At 39.3% G+C, this 27,973-nt stretch overlaps 1 protein-coding gene across 9 annotated transcripts in view; it reads right to left on the bottom strand.

The window, feature by feature from the left end:
* Positions 1-27,973, bottom strand: part of SEMA4D (semaphorin 4D) — an 83,369-nt gene that overhangs the window by 3,549 nt on the left and 51,847 nt on the right. For 4 of the 9 annotated variants that reach the window (XM_059873804.1, XM_059873801.1, XM_059873802.1 and 1 more), the window contains 14 exons: positions 24,078-24,140; positions 16,522-16,914; positions 14,154-14,299; positions 12,921-12,983; positions 10,563-10,661; positions 9,305-9,398; positions 8,262-8,375; positions 7,192-7,343; positions 5,285-5,460; positions 5,002-5,158; positions 4,038-4,260; positions 3,507-3,622; positions 289-461; positions 20-63 (listed from right to left, as the gene is read on the bottom strand). In XM_059873804.1, coding sequence (XP_059729787.1) covers positions 20-63; positions 289-461; positions 3,507-3,622; positions 4,038-4,260; positions 5,002-5,158; positions 5,285-5,460; positions 7,192-7,343; positions 8,262-8,375; positions 9,305-9,398; positions 10,563-10,661; positions 12,921-12,983; positions 14,154-14,299; positions 16,522-16,615 — 1,651 coding nt within the window. In that variant the 5' untranslated portion in view covers positions 16,616-16,914; positions 24,078-24,140. Of the gene's footprint in view, positions 1-19; positions 64-288; positions 462-3,506; positions 3,623-4,037; positions 4,261-5,001; positions 5,159-5,284; positions 5,461-7,191; positions 7,344-8,261; positions 8,376-9,304; positions 9,399-10,562; positions 10,662-12,920; positions 12,984-14,153; positions 14,300-16,521; positions 16,915-21,083; positions 21,206-24,077; positions 24,141-27,973 lie in introns of those variants that run through there. The other 5 variants (XM_059873809.1, XM_059873808.1, XM_059873806.1 and 2 more) reach the window with 2 other exon arrangements.

Below are 27,973 nucleotides of genomic sequence, written 5' to 3'. Positions count from 1 at the left end.
TCTTTGAAGACTGACTCACCAGAACAAGAAGATGCATCTCCACCTATGTTTTGAATCCAGTTCCTGCAAAAAGAAGTCCAACCATTACAACTTCAAATCTTGTTTCCTAAAGTCTGCCCATCCCCTTGTACTAATAGCAGTCATCTAAACAGCACTAACAGATATAAAAATGGATAGGAAAAAGTCCGTATTTGAAAACATTCAATTTCTAAAATTCCAATTATCAGCATGTGACAAGACTGATTAAATACTGACTGTAACTGTAAGGTCATCATTAGATACCATTACCTTTCTATTTCACCTTCTTTAAAAATATCAATGCAGGAAGCTTCAAGAGGTTTCCAAGCACAGTAAGGATCCCTTGCTAAAACACAGTCAACACAAGTGGTGTACTTGTCACAAAATGCCACTGGAGACTGCACCACACCAGAATTTGAGCCAGCAAAGAGGTATCTTCTGCCCTAAAGAAAACAAAGCGCAACAAAAAAAAAAAAAAAAAAAAATCACAGCCAATCACTTTCTCAAACCCAAACAACCCAATTCATGGAACAATTAAAGTGCTATTAAAGAGCAGCATACATACAGCCTTTTTTGTAAAAAGTGGTGCCTCAGTAGAGTGAGCATTTGATTAGCTTTTGTTTCTAGAAAGTTATCTTGGAAATATTACAGCAATAATATTGCTGGAAAGTGCAAAAAGACAACAAAAAACTGGAACAGGTATGTGGAAAGTAACCACGTCTAACTATGACTTTATCCATTTTCCCAAAAATATGAATGCAATAATCCTTCTGTGAGGCAAGGCAAAGCTGCACTGGTGACAAGGCTGCCAAGATGGCACACGCAAGACTGAGCAGGCAGTAGGGCTGCTCCTGTTAACCCAAAGCAGCCCTACTGCCTTCAGCTCTTTAACCAGCCAGTCTCTGCAGCCACATCAGCATCATCCTGGCGAGAGTTAAACGCTTCTTAACAAAGAACACTGTTAGTACTCAAAGGACACAGCACTGGCAAGACAATGAGAATATGAGGAAAATAATTGCAGTGGCTGTTGAACCCTTGCTTCTGGGGATCCCAAAGCAGTCTGACTCTGAGCACAGCAGGAAGAGACCACACTCATCCTTATTATAGAAGGCAGGCAGCTGCCGTATCGCACTCATCTGCTTTAGACCTCAGGGAAAATGATAGCTAAAAAGTGCACCGTGACTTTACATTCTATCAGGCAAAGCCTCAAGAAAGGGATGTGCTGCAGGGCTCACAGAAGGAAGTCTACAGTGTTGGAGACTTCAACTTCCTAGGAAAATCTTCCCATTCTGCTCCAAGATTTCCACAGTGCACCAAGGACTGAGCACTCTGCTGGATAACACTGCAACAGTGCAATACTGCACATGGGTTGTAGTGCCTTGGCACGTTTCCCAGTTCATACATCCAAGATTCCAGGGAACATGCAACAAGCTGAGCAAACCATTAAAAAAAAAAAATAAATCCAGACACACCTTCCAGTTAAGCAGGAATTAAGGGGATCTACTGTAGGCTCATCTGACTGCCCATCACCCTCCACACACTATGGGAATAATCTAGAGACTACTGAAAAATGCTCTCAGAAAGGACTCTGACTCCAGAGAGGTCTAACGCCCACCATCAGGGTAATTATTACCCTTCTGTGGTTAGTCCACTAATGTGGGATGCCATGACATGTAAGACAATACCAGCTCTGCGATGGACTTCAGTAGCCACTGACTGTGGAGGCAGAAACTTGTGTTTTCAGGCTGGAAAGCAGCAGGAATCCCTGCTTGGGTGGTACTGTGACTATACAGTTACCATGACTCTGGCAGCTGACCCAAACTCCCGCTCCCCATCACTGAAAAGGACCTCTGGTTTTATGGGAATGTACTGGGCAGCTGAGTATGCCAGTGAGTATGTGGCACCTGGACCCAGAGTGAATAAATTTCAATGCCATTAGTCCTACAGTAGCCTTCCAAGTATGTGCTGAAATTGCTACATGATGTGTATTTGTATCAGGCTTAATGCCCATCTCTTTCTTAGCGCTCCCCTGAAATAGGCAGATCATAATTAAGCCAGTGTAGGAATGATCCCACAATTAAAAGAATGGATATTAGCATATATATTAGAAGAGCTATTAGTCATTATCTTCTATGACAGGGCAAATTCCAAAACTTCCTGTCAAAGCAAGTAGTTTGAACCTTTTTTTGCAGACAAAGCAAATATTTTGTGTGTGTGTGTATGTATGTGTACATATATATACACACATAATACATATCTGCACAGATACATAGGTGAGTTGTCAGTGCAATGTATCATACAAAAATAATACAAATATGCTTACAGAAAACTAAGCACAGACATTTTTAATCCTGCTTTCCATTTGTCTAGCAAAAACATACTCTGCCCTTTATTTCTATTATAAGTATGAAAGGATAAAAAAGCATGCAGAACGAGCTTATAAAAATTATGACACAAAGCTCTGTTCCACTGAGCTGATCATGTTGACACGCAAAAACTCATTAAATATCTCACAAAAACAAAAGCTGTTTCAAAGTATTCCTAAGTTCCTAAGCTGCACAGCACTTATGTAGGGATCACTAGGTAGCTACTGAATACTGGCATTACCACTAGGTACTTCAAAGGAGGCATTCAATTTTTGTGAAATCCAGAAAGCCTCACTGATGCTGATGCCACAAGGGACTTTAGGCACAGACAGAAATGCTCATGGATATGAAGGTCTGAGCAAGCAGGGGTAGAAACCTAACCCACGAACAAACTTACACACAGTGACCATCCTCCTACTGTCCCAAAATCACTCTAGGATTAAACCAAACAACTGATAAACAGCGCAGGACAGCTGCCAGGTTTGGAGTGTGCAGCAGCTCTTCTGCCATGCAGCTGGAGCTGCAGCTGGCACCCCAGTGGGCAGACAGGACCTCACCAGAGATCATCACCCACAGCTGCAGCAACGTGGCTGCTCTCATGACACAATCAGCATGCAGGAGCCTGTGAGATTTGGGACAGCAGAAGTCAATTAACTACACAATTATGAGTCCCTACGCTTGAAAACTGTTCTCTCTTCTTAGGTCTATTTCCTCAGAACCACGCACCACTCCTCTGCTAACCTCAATCCCTAGGATTTTTCCTCACAAATCTGCAGTGGCCACAAGGGGTCAGGATTTTTACATCCCTGTAAAACTGAGTTGGTTTCTTCAAACACCTTACAGTTTCCTGCTTCTGCACATGGAAACCAAGTGAACACCTGCATGCCTATGCTCCTCCAGCCATTCCTCATGTCTAAGTACCTCCAGAAGCTTACCACCTACCAAACATACTGAAATGCAGCAGGCAATATGTGATTGCTGCAGCATGGTGAGTTACAAATGCAGCCTTTGGCTGGCTCTATGCACATCAATGATCTCTTGTCACAAGGTCACAAAATAGTGCAAAAAAAGTTTTGTGAAAGAACAAAAGGAGATAAATGCTGTGATGTTTATACCACTCACTGTTTTGGATGACAGCAAGAGAGTTTGGACTGGTTCAAAATTTGGAAAAAGCTGTGTTTCTTCAATAATATGCATTCCATTTTCATAGCTGATAGCTTTGTGCAGGGCGCCTCGATCTGAAACAAAAGAGCAATATGTTTAAGTAAGATCCTTGAAATGGCAGAAAAAGTCCTTCACAACTGCTGTAAATTGTCTCAATAATCTGCTTGCTGTTCAGCAGAACAACTCTGCGTCAAAGGCAACCATTAAACTTGCCATCAGGACTTCTCAGCAGGAAATAACCTTCTGGGGCACAGAATGACCAGTCAGGGATTATACTGTGTAGTTTTGCTGAATTCACTGAAGCTTTGCAGTTCTTTTCCTGAAATACTTTTTCAAAGCACCCAAGATTGTCCAGTTACCGTGATAACTTACTTTTTTTCTTACACCTGCTGCTGTAAAAGCCCTGTAAATATGGAAATCTCAAAGAATTTCTCTAAGAAAACTTAACAATCAGTGCATCACCAAAACCAGGTGGTCTGCCGAACTCACCTGTACCGATGAACATAACATCATAGATGGTGCCATTCAGTGCTCTGACTCTGTCAACTACAATCTGTGTATACTTCACATCTCGCTTTACTAGGCGAGGTCTGTCTCCCATTGGGGTCACTGAGTCATCCATTAGAGGATGGTCTTTAACAAACTGTAATGTTTTGTCTGGTAAATTCAGAGAACTCATGTAGTTTGATGCTCTGGCTTCATTGTTTATACACTAGAAGAGGGAACAGGGAGAGGGTGAAAAAGAAAAAAGAGAACCAAACTGCATCTCTTACTTGTACAAAATAAAGACAATTAACAGCAGTTGCACGCATTTCCTTCTCCACATTATTTTGGCCAGTAACCACACCTGTACACAATATTTACTGTACCAAGGAAGGTCCCCTGACCCCACAGCACTTTGATGTGCTTTGGACTACATTTTTGAGTCCAAAATACATTCTAGGACAATATTCCTTCTATGCTCTCATGCCCCTTCAGTACTTTTAACCACCACCTCTTTCAGCACTAGCAACAGTATGACTGAAAGGAACATAAAGAAGTTAAAAAGTCTGACCCAGCACTAGGAAAATTTGAGTTTGCAGGGCAGTGCACTAGATAAATAGGCTGATTCTACTGAGACAATGCAACAGTTGCTATACTTCTTTCCATCTGAACAAAAGGTGTGTGATGTTGCTAGTGTAGACTGAATGCTATTTCACAATGAGAAAATTATTAACAAAATAATGAAATACAAAACCAGCAAACAACTTAATTCCAAATTAAAAAACCCCCAAACCTAAAGACTTTGATTCCCAGATAAAAAGTTCACAACATATCACTTGAGTGTTTTTCTATTAAGTTTTTACAAGAAGTAACCAGGTAAGGGCAAACATTAGTAGGTTACTAGTATTCCCTAGTCTATTTCCTCCTGAGCATTGAAAAAGCTATGAGAAAGAAGACTACAGAAACTTACCGCACCAGGTCGAGGATTCGGAATTTCCCCATTGTATCGTACCCACTTTGTATGAGACTGTTCCACTGTAGCACTCTGCATGTATTTTCCTTTTGAGAAAACCTCTTCTACTGTAGACAGATTGTATGCACACACTGCTGACAACCCCACATTATTCCTATTAATTCAGGAAGAAATTAGGAAAAACCAAAACCCAACAAAACATAGGAGTAATTATCATTTTCTTGTAGTAACCAATTGAGATTAAAGATACTTATCCAGGAAAAGGCTATACCACACTTACAGTTGCGGGGTGAAGACTCCATATATCACTGGTTCCTTCAAAGTCGGAGATTTGAGAATAAAAACATCATTGATAACATTGAAAATTAAATTCTTATCAGGGATGGTGCATATCAGTCTGGCCTTGAGAAACGAAGTCCATTTTTTTTGCAAGGTCCTTAATCCTCCTTGGTCCCTCTTATGGTATTAAAAAAATAAAAAGGTGTTTGTGAGGAGAACTAGCAGTATTTTTGCACTTAAGAACCACTGCTACATAGCATGCAATTACTAGTCCCTGGTGTTTTACAGTATTTCATCTATAGCAACATCAATAAATGTTAACATATTCACTAAAACAGTATGAAAGCCACAGGAAAACTGATTCAACAAAAAGAATGCAAAATTATTTCTATTACACATACAGGGAAGATGAAATATGAGTGTTAATGAAGAACCATACTTCAGCATCACTCAGAAAAATTAAGATGGGCAATGTATCATTAGGAAAAAAGTAAAACAAGCACAGAAGTATCATACTATCCTTTAAGAAAACATCTAATACTGCATTTGTTTGGTTACATCAAAACTGATTTAAATTTTAATGCTGCAGTATGCCTTAAGACTTGCCTGACACTGATAATTTCATTAGAAGAAATCCAGCAATGGTTTAATCCTTCTAGAAGCTACTACCTGTTTATTAAGGATTTGCAGGTACCAAGGCTTAAGTTGAGATATACTGACTAGAAATGTATTTCAAAATATTTATAATTGAGCTGTAGATCTGATATTTCCCTTATAAAAGGGCATATTGAAACAGTATTAATATTTCCATTCATTATCCAATTGTGTGTGCAATGTATTAAAGGAAATATGCAAAATGTATTAAGTATACATGCTTACAATTAAGTATAAATGCATATAAGTATAAATGCAGATTTGTGATCTGTCACTGACATCTATTTCAAACAACAGTCTGGAATATGTAATAACATAATAAACGAAGCTCTCATATTCCACAGTACTCCTCTTTTAAAGTGTGCACAAGCTGTCAGTGGGCAGAATGCCATATTAGCAAGCCCCATCTAAACCTGCCTCCAGCTCCTTGTTTAATGGAAATCTCAAGGGCATTAACTTGCTATTGATGTTTTGACTTCCCTGTTTAAATACAAAACAGTAAAGTCAAAATAAAACTTTCAACCTCATAAAAATGAAACAGCCAGATAAATTTCCTGTTGGAAAAAAAGGAAATTGATACATTCCACTGAAAAAGTTTTTGTTAAATAAACATTTTCCACTGAAAAAACTTCCATCAGCAAGACTTTTAACCAGCACTCCTGAGGATGTACTTGCATCAGCTTAACACACTGAGGTTTAAGCACAGCAAGTGTGACAGAATCAGGCTGCTGGTGACCATTTTCCTTCAGGCCCTGGCAGCTGTAGCAGCTTCATAGAAGTCCCATCTGCTACACCACAGTCAAGAACTATTTTGCTGTGGACAAAGCTACAGTTGTGTTTGCATACAGCTACTTCAAAGTCACTTGACACACATCCTACTGCTCATCAGCTCCAAGCAAAGTCACTTCTTCCAGGGAGCTGTACTTGTTTAAAAAATAAATTAACAATGAAAACTGAAGCAACATTACTTCTGTTGCTGGGCTTTGTCATGGTTGCTTTGTTTTCTCCCAGACAAGATCAGAACCCCCAGATGTACTGAAATTTCACAACTGTACAAAATCAAATCAAATATTTATTTACAAAGTAACCATTAGGCCTTCTCAGTTCTGACAAACTCATTGGAACAGCTTATTCATTAAGGTTTACCAAATTCAAACACCTCCACTTACCTGGCAGTAAATCCAGAATAATGAATACTTTTTAACATGCACATGCAAAATTCTATGAGATATAGTAAACAGAACTATCTCCCACCTTGCATACTCTTGCTATTCTTGGAATCATCAATTTTCCAACAAATTCATACTCCACAGACACCTCAGTGAAAAAGAAGTATATCTTGTCGTCTTCTCCATCTGTGCTGTTTGGATCTGCTCTTATCACATCAGCAAAAACAAAGTTGGGCTCTACAGACACAAACAGAAGAATTTTCTACTATATATGTGACTACTAACTTGATTCCCTTAAAGATGCTCAGAAGTTGTCTTTCACCCAAACTCTACATTGCATTTACCACCTCTCCGCTCACTGACCTACTTACACAGTTTGCTGTACATCGTATGAACAGGATTTCTAAAAAAAGTCAAATCACAAAAAAACAACCAGAAACAGAAAAAACCCCAGAACACTACAAAACCTATGTGAAAGCACTAAGATACTGAGAGATCTCTATGATCTGACAGCTCATTACTTCAGCATTCTTCAATCCACAGTCAAATGTGGTTTCAGATTCTAATGGGCCTGGAGAGGTAAGCCTCCCTTGCCTGCCTCTCCTCTATTTCAGCTATTAGCTGAAGCACTAAAATGACACTGCCATTACAACATGTATTACAAAACTCAGAATCCTGTACTTTTTAGACAATGGTCATTATTTTGGTTCTTTTTGGCACAAAGCCTCAAACCTCTGAAAATTCACAAAATTCAGTGAATTTTCAAATTCAAGAACTTTAAGCGTCAAGAACTATGATCAGCTCAATTTAAGAACCAATTTAAGACCAAAAACATTCAATTCCTTACCATACCATAATTAAGCTGCATTATTGCAAGGATGAACAAGCAGGTAAGAAATAAACCATTAATTTCAAGTTGAAACATGTATATTCAGAAGCTGTTTTCATCATCAGTGCTGATAAAAATACTGAAATTTCAAAACAGAATCCCTTGGTGGCATGCATGAGGGCACACACTCACAGCATATACCAGTATAACCAAATCTGTCTCTTTGAGACATCAGACAATTGCTCCTTACCCAGGTAAGACACTCAAAACTCCATGTGTGATACTGAAAAAGTAACTTGTTTGGACCACTTCTTATACTCACTTACCATTAAGCCAAGGTATTGCATACTCTGTTCTCAGAGGGCTCTGATGAGAGTGACGTGAAATAATAGGTTCACTTCCCAAGAAATTGTAAGAAGTCCCAGAATAAAGCTCCTCATCTTCAACACAAAACCAAACGTATTAGAACTTATAGACTGGATACCAAAAAGGGTACACAAATATTTTGTGAGTCTATCTAAGTTTCAACTTCCCACAAGAAAAGGTAAACACAGATTTCCTCCGAATTGCCCTAGACATGCCTTTTATGTTTACATTTCTGTCGATCATTCTCAAGCTAACACTTCCACACTTGGGTTTGTTATGATTATTACTCTAACATGAGAGCTAACAGAGTCAATGCTATTTTTGTGGCATTTAACATGAAAACCTACATTTTATCTCAAAACATGCTAATTTACTTAAATGCACCAGAATTCTGGAATTGTTTTCCTCTTTTTCTATGCCACCATTATTCAAACTCGATTTGTACAGATTTAGGCACAATGCAGGGAGCATATTTTTTTATTCTCATTTCCTGTTTCATGTGACGTTGCGCTTCTCTTTTATGATCTTGATACACGCAGGTAAAAGCCACAAATTCTGGCTTCCCCAGATTAAGATTCAGTGGTGTGTTTCCAAGCAGTAAGTACACTTGCATTAAACATCTCACTTCCCTATTCTGCAGCATGTCGTCAGGACAGCTAACAATACTGATTATTATATTTCCTGAAATTACAGTAATTGATACTAGAAGGGCAGTCTAAGTACATTTAGACTATCTGGATTAAATAAGTTTAACATCTAGAAATACAGTTTAAAAATCGGTATTTTTGAAATATCTTCCAAAACAGCCTAGTTTCAAGTTCTCCTTTTAAGAAACCTGCTTAGGTTGACTACTTAAGTATTTTAACATCTATACAGATACATAACAGAGACAAAAAAATATGGATGCAAGCCACAGTTTTGATAATGACAGACTGGAGGGTGACAGTGGAAAAGACAGAACATTTTTAAACTTAAGAATGAGGAATGCGAAGTCTGAACTTACCAACCATAACAGATGTGTAGCTTTGAGCAGGATCAAATGGACATCTGCCCTTACCATCTTCATTTTTACCTCCAAGTTCAAATGAAATTAAATTCTGTTGAAAACCACAAAACAACTATTAGAACTTTTTTCTTTCAGACACTCAACTTGCGCAAAGTTAGCTAGAAACTAAACACTAAATAATGGGCTATGTCATCAACTTCCAGCATCAAAGGCATTCTGTGTAAAATTATAGAAGGTATATGTGTTTTCATAAAATCTTATTGAGCCCAAAAGACAGAGAAAAAAATGTGATCCTATAATTTGTGAGGGTGGAAGCAGAAAAGAGCATAAGATGAAAAGTTAAATCCAGACAGACTTCAAAAACAAGTACCTAAAAAAGCTAGACAGCAAGAAAGGCAGAGAAGTTAACTGATACAGAGAAAGAACCAGCAATTATTCAATAAGCCTGAAAAAATGGAGACTCAGAAATCAAAAAGGCTTTCTGAGGTGGATTAAGCAATTTTTGAGATGATGGTAAATTTCTGAGATAAGGCATAATCCAATTAGGCTTTAAAAAGCAACAGAGTACTTTTGCTGCTACTTTATAAATCCCTTACAAACCAAAAGAATGAGGATCAGAAAGCTGAAAGGTAGCCACAGTACTTGAGAAGTAATCAGTATGAAATGAAATGTATGTATGCAATGAATGCACTATGTAATGAAATGTGATATGTAATAAAAGCACTGGAAGCTAAAGGCACAAAGAATTACAAGATTTCTCAATTTTCAAATTGCCAAGAGCTGCAGTAAGGAAATGATACAAGAGTCAGTGGTGAGAAAAAGGATTTTTAATTTTGTGCCAAGACTTCACTCTGAAGGATTCAGCACTAGACATCTTTGGCACAGCCAGGAGCAGAGACAAGCAGAGACAGGAATCTGAGAAATTTCAGGGAAATTCAGTAACGAGTGATAGCTGCAAACAGTGTAATTTCAGCTTTAATAACTAGTTTCATGTTAGCACATGATACATGAAGAAGTATAAAAGCTAAGAAAAAACAGATCTGCAGTTAGACAAGATAAACCAATAAATCATTAAATGCTCTGAAAAAGGAGCAGTATACTCTGCCACTGCAATGGGACAATGCAACAAGCGCTCCTAGCCTTATAGCCAAGAGTGAAGATGCAACAGTTTTGGGAAAGGAGAGCAACTCATTGTTTACCTGAGTCTCTTTTAAGTTACAGTTGTTGCTGGTCAAAACATGTGTACATTTCTTACCAGGTAATCGCATGTTGGCTGAAATGCATTAGTTCCACACACGTAGAGGAAAGTATCATTCAGCTGTTGCAACACACGAACGTAATTACGACATTCTGTCTGTAACAGAGGATGAGGAAAGGACTAGTCTGATAAACCATAGCTGCTGCATTCCAACATAAACAAACAACATTGTCCATTGCTGCTACTTATGCCACATCACACCAGCAAGCCCAGGTGATATATGGGTGACACTGGGACACCAACTCCCTCAAATCTTCAGGAGCTCTAATCAATCCTGCAAGCAGCTGGTTTCCTACAGACAGTAGTAATGCAGCTGCCTCAGCATCCGGACAGGATGCTCAAGTAGGTCCATCCCAAGCTGTTTTATAGTAGGACAAACTCCAAACACACCTCTCCACCAGAATAACTAGTTAAACATGAATTTAGTTTTAGACTTTGTCATCCCTTGTACATCTAGATGAAACAAGGACAGCCAAGGTTGTTTGTTAAATGCAAAGCATCTAATACCCTTAAATTAATAAAGGATACAATAAAAATTCAGAATAATAATGAAGTAAAACAACTCTGAACAACCACTTAGAGAGAAAAATCACTGTCAGTAACACCCCTTAATTCTTGCTGGTACACTGCCATATCCCTCCACTAACTACTGTTCCATGAACTTCTTAAGCAAGTTTAAGCACTGACCTTACTATTCCTTCTTATGAGACAAATTAGGTATTTCAGTGACTGTATAGAGAGAAAAAAGCAGGGGGAAGAGTGTAAAACCAATTTTCTGCCAGCTAAGGTCTCTGAACAGCTGTATGAATGCTTTCTGCCAGAAAAGGCCCTTGAACAGCTGTATGAATCCTTTCTGCTGGCATTATGAAGTACAGTGCTGATGGGAGGGGGAGAGAACTGCCCATTAAAGTTTAAGAAATAGCAGTAGTGGCTTAATACCCTGACCTTTTTGAAACTACTACACTGTGCAAAACACCATAGCAACACCATAAATGGGACTACTAGAAGGTTAGAAGTAAAGTGAGGAAAAAGCATGGCTAGCAGTAAGTATAAGCTGCTAAACTGGGAGCAGGAGAAAATAAAACAGATTCAGAGCTCTATCAAAGTACATATTTATGGGGTCTATTATACCCCACCAATAATTTTTGAGAGGACCTCTGGAGATTCACACACATGTCTGCTAAGTATATGTTCATGCACAAGAGAAACTTATATCCCATATTCATCATGGCCGTGTATCAGTATTATTAATAGCAACAACTGATACATAAGGTATTCTTTGATCCTATTCTGCAGAGGTAGACAAGGAGGAAACACACCTTAAATATCTGTCACACCTCATGTTCAAATAATGACTGAGGGTCATCAGTGGTCAGTCAAGGAAAAGTAGCAGCTAGTTAAAGGGAGACAGCCCACTCCCATCCTGATGAACCACAAAAACCCAGGGAAACTATCAGCCCTAGACGCAGCATCTGGGGGTTTTTAAGAGCGCAAACTGAACAGGCTGCACATTCAAGAATCACATCCCTCCAAGTGCAGAACAGATCTGCTTTTTGCAGTCAGACGACTTGCAGACTTCTTCAAGTCGTCTGACTGCAAAAAGTCAGGCTTTTCAAACCTGTGTTAAAGGCCTGACCATCAGTCTTTCCCAGCAAATCCCTGCTTTACTGCACCATTAAATGAAGTGGTGTTACACAAACAGAAAGGTACATCCACATACAGTCAACTACCCCAAGTAAACAGGCAAGAGAGGCAAAACGAGCAGGCCAGCCTGTGCCCTGGCAGTCATAAGGAGTCAGTGGTTCCCAGAAAAACCAGGGGATCCTGACAAGCTGACAGGAGGTCTGGCTGCTCGGGTGCCCTCTGAGCTGAGTCACGCCACAAGGGGAACACCTGCCAAGTAACACAAAATATGCATATACGAAGCTAGCGAAGAAATAAACTGGCTTAATAAAAAACCCCTATGCCCTAAAGCAAAGCACACAAAATTAATCATTCACTTAGTAAAATCAAACGCTGTGAAGGAATTATTGCAATAACAAAACACAATAGTTACTACCAATTACTTCAGTGACAGCAATACTGGTTTATCATCTTAATGGAAAAACATTAAGCACACATTAGGGTGTGTTCAGATCTTCAAACATTCAAATAATATTCAAGAAGAAAAATAATGAACTAAAAAAAAAAAAGACTAAGTATGCTGCAATTTCTAACACTCAAGTTAATTTAAAAAATTTAGGTGACTGTTTTGAAATTTTAATTTCAAACAGTTGCAGAGTTTCTTCTTTTAATGTCACTCCTCTTGAAGTAAAACGTGCAAGATCTTTCTCCAGGTTCAATAAAAGTACATACCTGTTCTGATTTGCCCTTAATTGCACATTTAGTCCTTTTATCTTCTGTCACCTTCCAGTGTAACTAAGTCAAAAAACATGCAACAAAAAAGCACATTGTACACTTTAAGTGAATGCAAAGTCTGAAAATCTTGCAGTAACACACACAAGAAAAGGCAACCCCATCTAGAGGAAATGCAAGACATTCTGCAAGTAGCATTCAAAGGTTCAAAGCCATTTTTTCCAGGGAGGGGACACTTTCAAATCCATGTGCCTGAATCAGAACTAAACTACCATCTTCTGGGTTCATAATGATAATTCCCCACAAATGGCTAATTAACTTTTCATTAACATATGCATTAGGGAAATGCATAACTCTAACTGGTTAAAGTATTTTTTCAATCTGAAGTATTCTCTATTTCATTAACACCTGAATAAAAAACACTTGGGGGAAAGGAATGAAAGAAAATTTACTTGACTAATTTACATTATACTGAGTACAACTTTATAATTATGTTGTATATGCTGGTGAAAGCACCCACCACCACCCATGAACATTTATTTGGATTAAAAAATCATATAAGCATCTTCTAAAGCACCCTGGGTGGTAGTCCATGCTGTACCTCTACATGTCAGCCTGTGTTGCTGATGGGAAATAAAGCAGGAGCCTGGGAAGGACCTGGGAGCAATATAACATTAGCAGACTTCTGCCTGGGCTAATCTACTTTGAGAAACCAGCACAAACATATTCAAAGCACTTCTCTGAGCAAGTTGATCAGACCTGTCTGCACCACCACTTGCTGTGCAGACACACCTAGACACCAAATAGAAGATGGGACTGAAAGAACAGGGCCTTCTTTTGCAGCACATTCTGTAGCCTGCTCTGAGCAAGCCCCAGATTTGCCTGTTTTAGATTATTTTTTGACTCAGATTAACAGAAAATGGCCCACTCCTGATACTAAGAAAACTACTGCTACGGATAATACCCACAGTCCCTCTCATCCATCCTGCAGCCCATAAGAAAATACCCAAGGAGAAATCCCAATTACTTGCTTATATCCAGCTTCTCCTTTTTTATTCACTTTTAGTCTGTAAAATCTTCTAGAAATAATAATGGAGTAGACCATACAGAGCAATTTCTCTTTTAGGTACCTACTTGTCTAAAATGCAAAAATGCAGTGATACTGATATCGGGAAATTAAGTCAAATTTGGAGTACAATTTTTACATGGAAGATAATGTATTAAAAGGCATACCTCGTGCTGCTTCTCAGCAATATTCATCGCGTTTAAGGCAAAGATCACTTCCCTGGCTCCTACATATAGAATGTTTTTGTCTTCACTTAACAGCAAGGTTGAATAGTTTGACACTTTTGATTCATTAAAATGTATTAGCTGGACTTCTGTTGAAATGGAAAAAAAATAGCGCCTCATGAAGAAACACAATCACTTAGGGTCAAGCTCATGAGTAATTTTTTCTAAGTTGTCTAAACAGCTGTTGGAAAACTTGAAAACAACAAAGGTTAATTCAGACGACCCATGTAAAAGACAAGGGACCCCTCAGAAGCTTGATTCAGCAGAAACAGCAGCTTCCACCAACATCACAATCACTTGTCCCAACTTTCTCATTCAATTTCAAATGCTCAAATATTTCCTCTTGTGGTGATCCCTGTAACTCACTTCTTCCTTCATTTTTTTTCCCTACACTTGTGTTTTCCACATCCACTATCAGACTGGTATGTGGAAAGGAAAAGGTGAGGAACCATCTACTGTGGAAAATCAGGCCAGTCACCACATCCCTTGGCAACTACCCTGAACAAATCCTACAAAATATCCTGCATCTTAAGACAACTCTTCAGCATACTGACATTACAGAAAGAAGACACAGAAGCAAATAACAAACCATATGCAGCTGATTGTGAAGTGAAAACCAGAGATGAAATATACAACATACACACAAAATACCAGCATCAGGGAAAAAATCAAGATGAATAGAAGTAAGACAAGAAAAACAGGGAGATATGAGAGAAAAGGCAGTGGAATGAGGAAGTGTGTAGAATGGACCAGAAAGGCTTGAAGAAAGATGACACAAACTGACTAATACGAAAGGGTATTTTTTCTGAATGTACAACTATAATGTAAAAATAACTGAAAGCTTTGTACATGAAGACGCAAGATTAATTAAGCATGGCTTTTAATGATACAGATGAAAACAATGTACTACTGCATCCAATTGCATCACTAGTAATTGCACATTTTCAATTGTAATACTCCAGAAACATTAACTTTAAACTATATTCTCAAGCATGTAATTTTGAAATCTTTTACTTGGCAGGAAAATTTTCCCAAAATGGATTAACTGGTTCATGCAACTACATGGAACTAAATTCCCTCCTCTATTCAAAATAGGCTTTCAACATTTAAATGCAACAATCTTTAGCAGACAGAGAAAGAAACAGCAAGAATGAAAATAAACTCCATTTATTTTGACTAATTTGGATGTGAGTACCTTACTATACAGCAACTTGCCAAATTTTAACAAAAAGACAGAAGCATCAAGGAGTCTAAGCAGCCTTGTCTAGGCCACCCCTTCTGAAAGGCTGTGTCAGCAACTCACTAATTGCTATACTAACCAGTAGGAAAAACACTTCCTACAGTCATCCCATAATCTGCTTATTCCTACCACATTCTTAATCTCCATTTATCTTTTCCTACAGAATATCTGCTCAGAATTTAACATCCTTATTTAAGATTGCTTCATTATACAGCCAATGCATTTGTTTGCGTTTGTTCAGTTATTGTATATTTGGGAAAGTAATCGATTGCTGCTTATTTACATTAAAGAAGGACCCAAAGACAAAATCTCTTAAAGCATCCATGCCACAGGGGTAAAGGGGCGTTAGGAGCAGAAAAAAGGGAAAAACGCATATATTCGCAAATAACTACTCTACAGACTTTGCTCTGAAGTTCTTTTCAGACCCAGGCTAAATTATTAAACCAAAATCAGGGATCCCCTGATTTCTATTACTTTTTACTTATATTTGCAGACTTCTGATTATTGTATTGGGAGATTATGAATACATGCTGCAATTTCAAAGGCAAGAAAAGCATTGCTCTGTGAAAGACTTTCATATCTAGACATGATAAAATGCTGTCGAAAGAGGGCCAAATGCTGATTTTTCCTTTGTCTGTTGATTTATTTAATGCTCAAGACGGCTCGGTGTCAAAATAGATTATTAGCCGGAGAAGTGCATTTCGCTAATGTATTCAGACTCCAGGTAAGAATAGTTTGTTTAAAATAAAATACATCTACTGGGGTTTTCTCCTGAAACAAGTTTCAGTTGCAATACCCTTCAGCTGAAAAAGCCAAATTTGGAATTCCTCATCTGTTTCAAAAGCTGTTTTCAAAGCTGCTTGAAGGAACCAAAATCTGTTAATCCAGTGCCTGAATGACTTTCGAAATTCTGGTCCTAAGCATTTCATATGGTGAGCAAAGTAGCAACACCTGACCAATTCACAGCAAGCTGGCTGAAAGAACCTAAAGCCTCACAGAGCTTCAAATCCCACAGAAACCCTGAGGATGTGGCAATGTCCCATGTTACAATACTTAAATTTCTGCTCTTACCTTTGTGTTCCCAAGTGATCCTCGGCACTGGACCAAACGCTATTGCCACTTCTAGCAACAAACCCCAAACAGCATAAAAAGCACACAGAGCCATCTTGAGTGTCCCTGCTCTTCGGGGCTCACTGGATAACTGCAGCAGGTAGCGCTTCTTTGGCAGATGAAATGGAGACCCCAGGGTGTATTATTAGAGACCAGGCATTTCAGCTCTTGACAGCAACACAAGGGAGGCTGGAACAACTGTACAAGTACGTGCTTTTCAGCAGATCACTTCAAGAGAACGCACATTTTCCAGGATGCTGCATACAGAGACTGCCCACACACTCCACAGGCTGCAGAGCTGCTGAGAAGTGTGACTGAGTGCATTCTTCTGTTTCACCAGAGAAATAAATTATGCTGTGGAGAGAGGAGGGAAGCAAGAAGTAGAAGAGAAAGCAAACCAAATACTGCCAAAAAAAGCATTGATGTTGCAGTATTTCTACAGCTGTCTGCATATCTTAATTTTGATACAAAATATATTAATTGGTAAAAATCATTCTTAAAAACAAGACCCACATTACATGGCAAATGGGGAACAATTGAAAGCAATCATTTCAATCAAGAATTCCAAGTGTAAATACTTTAAATTGTCAATTATGTTTAATGCACAAAACTTGATTCTAGTCTATTCTTTCAACAATGTGTCAAAGAAAATCCCACCTCTCTAACAAACAATAAACAAAGATAACAAAAAACACTAGTATCACAGAGCAAAGAACATGAGAACGGCAGCATTAATAGTAAGAATGGTTACACAATCCACTGTACCTCCCAAACTTGGGATCTTACAGAAGTCTTTTTTTTAGTGAATTTTCCTTTAATGCTACTAACTCACTCAAAGTGTGCAGTGTGCAGGGGGTAAAAACTCAGCTACAGACATGAAGAGCTAATGCACTGCATACAAAAATTAGGAGAGAAAACACTTCAACAGTGAAACTGCTAGTACTGTGAAAGCACCATGAAAGTCATCGCGTCTTTAAGTCAGCTATTGATCTCAGACCATGAAAGGCCTGTCCTAGTAAACAAAACTTCACTGATTTCTATGCCATCTTCCAGAAGTCTCCACTCTTCCCGTCCTCCTACAACCACTCGTAAGTGAAGACTCCAGAAGCAGTGAGTGCATTCACCGATTACTTGATCATAAATAGATTTTGAGACGTGTACACCTGGAGTGGTGATGAAAAACACATGTTATCCTTTGCAGCACAGCACAAGATGCTAGATTTTCACTGTGCACCACTGCCTGAGACACCGAGGTGACTCTGGTAAGAGAAACACTACAATATAATAACTGTAATACCTAAAGGTTATTCAGCAGGAGGACAAGTGAAGGTGTATTGATTTCGCATGGCCTGGTTTTGGTAGCAGGTGGGCTTCAGGGGTGGCTCGTGGAAGAATCTGCTAGAAACTTCCACCACATAGAGTAGAGACAACCTGTGGCAGCCCCTAAGACAGATGGGCTGTTGGCCAAGGCTGGCCCAATTACAAAAGGTGATAAGGCCTCTGTGATAACATACCTAAGAAGAATCAAACCACAGTTGGTAGAACAGTTTTAGCAGTGAGCAGAATAGAGCAGAGTGAGAACATGTGAGAGAACAGCCCTGCAGACACCAAGGTCAGGGCAGGAGGTGCTCCAGGCACAGAGCTGGGATTCTCCTGCAGCCCCTGGTGCAGCCCATGTGAAGCAGCTGTGCCCCTGCAGCCCATGGAGGTCCATTGGGATGCTGAGATCCACCTGCAGACCTTGGAGGAGCCCCAGGCTGGAGCAGTAGATGCTATAGGAAGCTATGACCCCATGAGAGAACTGTGGAGAGAGCGGCCCTGCTCCCCTGCTGTAGCAGCCTCTCCTTGAAGGCCTGCACGCCATGGAAGCGTGATCATGCTGCAGCAGTTTTGGGAGGACTGTGTGTCCATGGGAGGGACTGACACTGCAGCAGGTCACAGAGAGCTGCTGCTCCTGAGAGGGACTCACATCAGAGAAGTTAATGGAGAACTGTCTCCCATGGGAGGGACCCCACGGTGCAGCTGGGGAATGACTCCTCCCCTGAGCAGGATAAACCATGGCTGATGGTTTATCATTCCCATTCCCTGTCCACTTGCACCACTGGGGCAGGGAGGTAAAGCTTGGGAAGGAGGGAGGGGTGGCAGTTGTTTTTAAGGGCTTTTTTTGCTTCTCATTATCCTGCTCTGATTGTGCAAGTAATGTTTTCAATTAGTATCTCTAATTAGAGCCTGCTTCACTCATGATGATATTAGATGAGCAACCTCTACCAGTCCTTATCTCTACCCATGAACCCTTCCTTAAGGGTTCATGGGTAGAGATTCTCTCTCCCCTGTCCAGAGATCTTCAAGAATGCATGCTTTGTGGCTTACCAGTATAGTAAAAGGCATCAAACAGCTACATCAAGCACTCTCTTGCTAACAAAACAGTATTTTCAGTATCTTTTGGGCTATATAAAGAGGGAAGGTAGTCTGATTCTCCCCACAATCGTTTCTGAACAAGACACACCATGAAAATCCATTATACCCATCCATGTTATTAGCACCTGCTTTAGTAAATCAAAGGCAAGACTAAAAGACTTAGAAATCTCATTTATTTCTATAAATATCTTAACTACTAAGAAAATATCCACACAAGACTCTAACTTGCTCAAGCTGAACCTGTAACTTTATATTTCTTTCAGATTTTCTTTTGGTCTTGGTAAGCACTTTGGATCAAATCCAGCTGTTTGTAGCAGATCATATAAATCATTTTGGGTTTTAGTATGTTTTCAGTTAAGCTTACTAGGCTTTTTTGTGTGTCTTTCATCCTTCCTGTTTGTCATCATATACAAGCAATTCCAGGTTTTGTTCTCCATACATTAAAAAGTGCCCACTCATTGGAGTTACAAGGCATGACATATTCTGGGGCAAGCAAACAGCTTTACAGGTGAGTGTTTAAAAAGAGAACAACAGTTCAATTATTAAGTTCCAGGCAGTTTAGCTATTTTACTTTAAGAGAAATGTAAGGAGGAAAACAGCAGTTTGACACAGCTAATTGTTTTCTTAATGCTACCTTTTGTTACTGAAAAGAATGCATGTAAAAATCAATTCCCTGTTAACTCTTGATTATTTTTTTTTAATTTATTTTTAATTTATTTTTTAAAGATACAGCCAGGACACCTTAACGCTATCAGTTATGCACAATACCATACAGCAGACACGACTCCAGAGGAGACTTCTGAAGTCCTGTACATTTTTTGGACTTTCAAACAGAATTAGAAAATATAAACCCTAGTAAAGGAAAATCCTGAGTTTTCCTATAGCCACATTACATTCCTAGTCTAGCTCACCTACCACAGTAAATACAAAATGACAGTGAAGCTTGAAACAAATTACATTATCTTTTGAAGAAAAAAAAGGTCTGGCTGGATCCTTTAATGCCTGCTTTGCTGTGTGGACTGAGAATTGCTTTGGCTATACAAAATGGAAATCTGTGATTTCATTCCTATTGTACAGGATTTTTTCACATTAATAAATTTGACTTGTCAGACATTACTTGATCTAGGGCAAAATTTTGCATGTTACAGAATTACTACGCTGAGCATTACATGCCCAATTGTGCAAGATCCACTTTGTTCTCATTTATATAACTTTAAATAGAGATGAAAATGCACTCAGAACCTTGTCCTTTAATTTAGCCTTCAATTTAGTTACTCTACCTTACCCATCCCTTCCCTGTGCTGAAAATTATCTGGAGTAAGTCCTTCACTGACATCCACTGAGAGGTCATTCATAATCTAATATGAACCTCTTTTTACATAACACAAGTGGTACAAGAAGGAAGAGTAAAAAAAAAAAAAAAATTTAAATTAAAAGGCCCAGACAATGGCCTCATTTCCAGATTAACTCAATTCCATCAGTGCTCACTAGCTTTGATTAGATCTGAGTGCTTTGAATTTCTGAAAAGTTAGGTCTCCTAATACTTTGAGCTCCAGTCCAAAAAAATAAGCCACAATTTGCTTGGAAACAAGGACACTGAAGAAGTAAAGAAGAAAGAAACCTGAAATATTTGGCTACATAAAAAATTCTGATTAAAATGACCACAGGTCTACTTTTCTGTAAAACTGTTTAAATTTTCTGAGGTAAATCATCAATAAATCCTTAGTTTAGGGACTATGATGTTAATTTTGCATCAGTGATGTAATGTGTAATGATGAAATGGAGCAAAATGAGTTTTCTGTGATGCTTGTACTTATGGTGACTAAAACCAGGTCAACTGCAGAAGCAATCAGTGCAGGTCCTGTCAGTTTGGCAGAACACAGCTGGGAGCTCAAAGCTGTGAACATTCCCCTTGACCTGTAAAATTGTAATGGATGGGAAGAGAAATAGGTAGAAACAACCTTCTGCTCTCTTGAATCTAAAGCTGTTAGAAAAATTTCAGGCTGCATAACTGCTAGTAAGGAATACTAGTACAAGTTTTAACCAGGAAGTTGCAATGGCATATACTGATTGCTACGAAGATCAGAAACCATCTCTCACATCACCTGTGTCACTGGGCATCAAAGAAGCAGCTCTTTAGTCCACCTTCTGGAAAAATGCAAAATCCTAGCCATGCAGTGGAAGTTGGAAAACCAGTCATGGGAAGGAGACTGTCATCCTTCTCATCCTTTAGGACACAGAGGCAAAGTACACACAAAGAAGTACTTGTGAACACAAAATTTCATCTTTCAGAGATGTCAATTCCACAAACCCTGCCAGTACCCAGGTTTCTTTTATAAGTAATGCAACCCAGAGGCAAGTGTCTCCTTCCCCAGTCAGTACAGTACAGCTGGATCCAAGTGCATACCTCGTATGAGCAAATACCACACAAGTTAGCCAGATTCTGGAATTTCAAAGCTAGGAAATGGCCAATTTTGCAACACTCGTTTTGAAATATTTTTTCTTCTGATAAACACTTGGTTGCATTGTGCAACTTCTCAGTTTGGCTCAGTATTACATAAACTGCTAAGTGGATCTAGTTTTATGCTAAGCGGATCTAGTTTATTTTGTATATGAAGGTTAAAACCAGGAGAATTTATTAACACACCATAAACAGTCAGCATCATAGCTGGGACTCTTGTGATTTCCAAGAAAGGATCATTACCATCACAGACGATCCAGCCTCTCCCTTGAAGAAAGCCAAAGACACGCTAGCCATTCTGGCCCAATTCCATCACTCTCTTCATGATTCCCCAGCCATACTAAGTGCCTCCATGATTTTCCTCCCTTTTTGTATTGCACTTTATTCTCCTCCACAGGGTTTATCTCCCCTAGCAATCCCTTATCTACTCTGTGCTTATTCTCCCACCTATGCTATCACCCACTTTTCTTCCCCAGCATGAGCAATGCACAGCTCCATGACCACAGGAGATGCAGCCCCCCAGTGAGGCTGCCAGACAGAAGACCATCTTCCTTAAAGGAAGGCCCTTTAAAACACATATTTCCCCTAGCTCTCCATAAAATCACCGTCACATCACTCATTGTCCAGAGACTGCAAAATGAGGATCTCACAGTAAAGAACAACTGCAAGACACCCTTCCCTCCCACTGCCAGGAGTGAAACAACCATGGCAGGTTTGCCAGGCAGTCAACCCCCCTATTTTTAGATAATGAAAAAAGAAGAAAAGAACCAAAAACCCAAAAACATTTGCAAAACTTGCCAAGAGTAACTTGTAAGTTACTATGATGAGAGATATAAAGCTGAATATGTGAAGACAGGCAAATTTATGAGTGAATTGCTTCTACCAGAAGAAAAGGGTGAGTTAAAGTATTCAACTGTCAGACAGCATAAATTCCAAGTTCTCCCTAAATAACTTTCTTTTGAAGCTTTAACAGAATACAAGCCTGCTTTAATATTTATTGATGCCTATTTTAGAACAGATTCTAAGGCTCAATACTTGAAAAACAAACCAGAGAAATTCAACAATGAGATTTTGCTTAAACCTGCTTTTTTTCTTTTTCAATTTTGTTTCCATAACTGAAAAGTTAGCAATATTTGTATTTTAGGTAATCAAAATTACACAGTGAGAAGTGTACAAATTACCTTTGACAGCTGGGTTTTATTTACATAGCTTGTGACTTTCAGACCAGTAAAGACAGGGTGCTTTAGTTCCCACCCTTTTAAAAACTTCAAGCACAGTGCCATTTTTATCCAGTCTCATGAAAAACACCATTATTTACAATCTTTTTATTATAAAATACACATGGATTCATCTTCTCCTGAGGTAAGGTACAGCCTCAAACTAGCAGACCAGTAGCCCTTTACAATTAACATGGACATAAAGCATGGAATTATTTGCATTTTGAACTCTAACCAAATCCTTTGTAGTTGCTAGATGATTACAAATTAGATGAAGATTCCAAAGACAATTTGGTGTGGTCTTTATCTCTACCACAAAGCCTGATGGAGGATGTGCACTAGTGCTACAATATAAAAGCTGAGGAAACAAATTCCTAGTTTTAGGCCAGAAATCAGTACTTTCTGTTTCTGCATGATAAATACGTCATCAAGCAGTCCTCAGGAAACTAATGCTTGTTCTTAAAGAAGAGAATTTATCTTCAGAGGGATACTGCTAGAGATCCATTACTTTTTTTAAACTCACATTCCTGTTCTTTTACTACTATATTCTTTTTCTGTGGGCAAAGATTACACAAAGAAAGAAAGAAAAAAAAAGAAAAAATAGATTAAAATTCTTATTTTTAAGATTATTATGGGTAGATCTCTAGGAATAGGATTCAACTTCAAAGAGCAACAAGAAAGAGCTGACTTGGATGCTGAGTTATCCAAAATACAGAATTCAAGAGCTGCCCTGGGCACGTTCCAAGACCCTTTTCTGCCTGACTGGGTAATCCCAAATATTAAACCTGGGTTGTGACAATGACAGTGCTGCAGTTAAAACCTAGAAAAAAACAAAGTTCCTGAAGTTCATCTTCTCCTACTAGTTAAACATACTGTCACTATCAAAAATATTGCTCCGTTTTTTTCTCATTTTTTCTTGGGCTCATGGGACAGAATGAGTCATTTGAAGTTATTTGAAAATGCCTAATGGCACATGTGAAAGTACTTGCATGTCTAAATTAACAGGTATGTGTGCTTTGAAAAAAACTATGTTAGGTGTCCAGCAACACTTTTTGAGTCAAACATCTCCAAAAGCAAGCGCAGTACCCCTTCATACATACGAAACACAACACAGGGAAGGTGCAACCCTGAAAATGACCTTTTAGTGGTAACTAAAGAACAGGTAACTACTGAGTATGTTCCTGAGTGAAAGAAGTCCTTTCCTGGTAAGTTTCCTGAGTATTTTGGTCTTGAAGCAAAAGAATCTAATAAATCAAATTTATAATCCAATCCCAATTTACATTTTTCAGTATGCACTAAGTCCCCAGTATTCTTGAAGTACATTTATTTGTTTTTCTAACAAGGACACCTGTAACAGTCACCACAAATCCAACACAGCCCCCATTGCTGTGGGGATGTACCTCTGGTTTCAATGTACATACCTGCCACCCTTCTGACCCTCCTGCACACTCCAGAGCTTGGAAGCCGTCAGAAAAACGTCCTTTCTGAAAAGGGGTAAGAAACAGGCTTTGACATCAGTACCACATAATCCTAAAGGGCAAGTTCTGATATGGGAATTATAATAAATCCTTCCTTAAAAGTTTGGCTTTTATTTTCCAGATTTCCAGAGCAGAGCATTCCTGACAAAAACCAGAACTGCTACATTTGCATCCAATGAGCCAAGATCCTGACATTGCACTTAACACAAAAAAAAATATTAAGCAGACCTGATAAAAAGCAGACACATCAGCCCTTTTAGAACTCAATTTGTTTCTCCTATCCCAAACTGGCTGATATCCACCTAGCACAAAATTATTCAGTACTTGCACTGCAGTAGCAACTACTGATACTGGTAAGAGTCTGGGACCCCTCACATGCTGGTACAGGATGTACTAGAGACAGGTTAGACACCAGCCAGCCTCACAAACAACTACCTTTACTAAATTCATATAAAGCAGTTCCAACACTTTCCTCCATTATTAAAGAACTGCATTACGCACCAGCTTAGGAAAGAGGCTCTGGATATTGACAATGAAACCCAGCACGCTCGTATTTATTTTGCTGTAATGACAGGTCAAGAGCAGGCCACCATGAAGCAATCACAACCGGACACAACAAAGCATTAACCTAAGACTCTTCTACATAACATGCTTCTAATATGCAGACTCATAACACTGTTACATCAGATAGTATTTAGCATATGGATTTCCTATGGTTCATCAAGGCACTTTTAGAAGGCTGAGCCACATGAAGGCATAGTGTTTTTTAACAAGTCACTGCCGGTCTGAAGTAGATTTCAGTACAGTCAATAGTTAAGGAGGGGCTCCTAAGGATGCAAGTGCACCTGACAAAAAAATCTCCACTGCACTTCTGATGGCTTCATTCTTGTCCCAGAAGATTATAATGACTCAGAAGACAGAAGCCTCAAAAGAAACAAGCTAGAGAAAATTACAAGAAGCAGCTCAATACTGCAGGTCTGTCTCTAAAGGTGAGCTTATACAAGGTCTTTTCCAGAGATCTTCAACAGTGCCCGTTTTGTGGCTTCTGGTATAGTAGAAGGCATCAAACAGCTACATCAAGCACCCTTTTGGTTACAAAACAGTAATTTCAGTAACTAGCTAGTGCGTAGAATAAGAGATGAATGCCGGCATTTAGGCGTTCTGGTTGGATGAGGACGAGGGTGGGGATTAGGGTTGCTTCAAATGCGATGTAGAAGAGTATTAGCTCTGAGGCTGAGAAAGCTAAGAGAATGAATAGTTGGGCTAGAATTACTGTTGTGGCAAAGATTTGTTTGCAGATGGCAGGTTCCTGCTCTAGGTGATTTTGGCTTGCTATGATTACGAGGGTCAGGAGTCAGCACGAGAAGACTAGTTGCGGGGAGAAGATTTGGTTGATTGATGTTCAGGGAGTTAGGCCTTTGCTTGGGCAGTAAGTTGGTGTTAGTCATTGTAGGCTGATAGTGGCAATTAGCAGGCTGTGTAATGTAATGTTAGTTCATAGGTGTTTAAGTGGGGACATGAAGGTTAGGGGTAGGAATGTTGCAGTTTGAATAATAATTTTTAGCATTGTAGAAGGTTAAAGTTGTGTAGGTGGTCAGAGCGGTGGGTCCGGGTAGAGGCTACTAGCAGGGCTAGGCCTGTGCCTGCTTCACAGGCAGAGAATGTTAGCATATAAAGAGGGCAAGGTAGTCTGTTTCTCCCCACAATCGTTTCTGAACAAGATACACCATGAAAATGCATTATATCCATCCACGTTATTACCAACCAGCTACTTTTCACAAACAGTAGCAGAATGTAACTGACTTACTTTTGATGTAAAAAGCCACATCCACCTTTCGTTCTGCTGAAAACAAACTAGGGCAGGCAAGCTAAATGATCTGATCAGCTATGAAGTTCTCCACAAACCAGCCTACACCAAAACACCTCTATGGCTTTAGCTACTCAGTATTGAAGTGAATAGGTAAAATTTACCAAAAATTCCTGCTTGCCACAAGAGGCTATCAATCAACACGGACACTACTGGTACTGGAGTTTTCAGATCCAAGCACACCTCCCTACAGCTTATGCTCCCAGAGCAAACTATAATCATCTATTTTGGTTTCATGTACCTTAAGGGAAAAAGAAAATTCTCTTTTGCCTCTCCTGAGAAAGAGCTTCCAGCAGCCTATAGCTTGTACAAGCACTTTCACTATAACAAAACACTTGCATCTAAATGAATAGCTACAGTAAGTGTGAAACTCCTCGGAAAAGCCTAGCAACAAACTAGCTGACCAGTACACTTTCCTGGCTTACTTCAAACAGCCTGACACGGAGGTTTTCAAGTCTCAGCAAATAGCTCCAGGTTTCTGAACTATGATCTGAGGTCACTGGGGACTGAAAGACAGGTGGCAGATGGCTGGAGGTCAGGGCACCCTTCAATCTCCACAGAGATGGAAAGAGGCAGATGAGCTGCTAGGACTTCCAAGCTGTGGCACCTCAGCTCAAGAACTCTGCTCCTAAAAGCAATCCATCCCTCCTCAGTGTGGTCTTTGGGAAGGGGCCAGTAACCATCAGTGCTTCCGGCAGAGAAGCCCACAGGCATGGGGCTGAGTGTGAGGGTGGCTGGGCTAAGGTGAAGGGTGGTTTGCAAGTAGGGGCTCATTCTCCTTTGGTCACACTGCCACTGCCTGCCTGTCAAGACACCACCTGTAGCCATGCTGCACACAAGAAATACTCCCAGCTTGCCAGAAGCTATGACATAATTAAGCCCATTAATCCAACTAGGACTTGAGCATGAAGTTAAACATCTGTGTGAGCACTGCAGGTTGGCAGACATCCTTCAGGTGCTCTTGTTCAACCCAAACCTCACACGTGATGCTTTACAGCAGGTACTGCAGAAGGTCCTTAAGAAAACTTATGCCCTTGACTTAACAGAACTTAAGTCTAAACTTATTGGAAAAAAACCCTCTAAACTGTTTCTTCTGGCAATGATTACTTAAGCTTGGGGAGAAAAATTACACCACAAACTGCTCATTATTTTGACAAGTGTGACTAAGTCTTCAAAGATTAAAGAAAACACCTACTGGATTACAAATGAAAGACAGTCTGGAATACATTACATAGAATAAAGGGATAGTCGCCTTAACAAAATTTTTCATAAAAGATCCACAATCCTTCATATATGTGTGTTTGCATACACTTTATTTATTTGAAGGGCTTCTAATCTGTCAAATTCCAAACCACATTAATGTATTACAAGGTACTTCTGGCCATTGGATCCTACTTGCATAAAAAAAAAAAAAAACAAAACAAAAACATCCAAAGAACAACTACCATGTATTACTTTTCCTCCTGCACATCAATTACCACACAGATTCAGGAGCATTTCTTTCATCTTTTATTCAAGCACATTCCTCCTGTAACCTGGTCCTAGAATCACCAGGTCCAGGTGATTCTAAATGAAGAGAAGAAAAAAGAAAACTCAAGAAAACTAGCTTTTAAACAAATTTTCTTTACTTGGAAGTTTCTCTGGGAGCTCACAGGGGCAAATTTTAAGTTTGGGATCATTTCAAGTGCTATAGCACTATACACTGACCTTACTGAAACACTATTTCCAGATAAATACCTTGATATTCACAACTAGAGCTATATTTTCTCCCTCTATTTCAAGTCAGCCACAACCTATACATACCAGCTTTCTTAGAAAAACTATTTTAAAAGCTTATGTGGAAGCCACAATAAAGCCAACATACAGCTATGAGTAAGACTGCACAGACAGCTGCCCACAGACAGGGTCTGTGACTAAGAACTTTCCTGTTAATGCTATGTGTCGTTTTGCAGTTTTGAATTACATGAAAAGG

This window comes from Haemorhous mexicanus, chromosome Z (genome assembly GCF_027477595.1).
Source record: "Haemorhous mexicanus isolate bHaeMex1 chromosome Z, bHaeMex1.pri, whole genome shotgun sequence".
Classification (NCBI taxonomy): domain Eukaryota; kingdom Metazoa; phylum Chordata; class Aves; order Passeriformes; family Fringillidae; genus Haemorhous; species Haemorhous mexicanus.
This window is presented reverse-complemented; position numbering and strand designations above follow the sequence as displayed.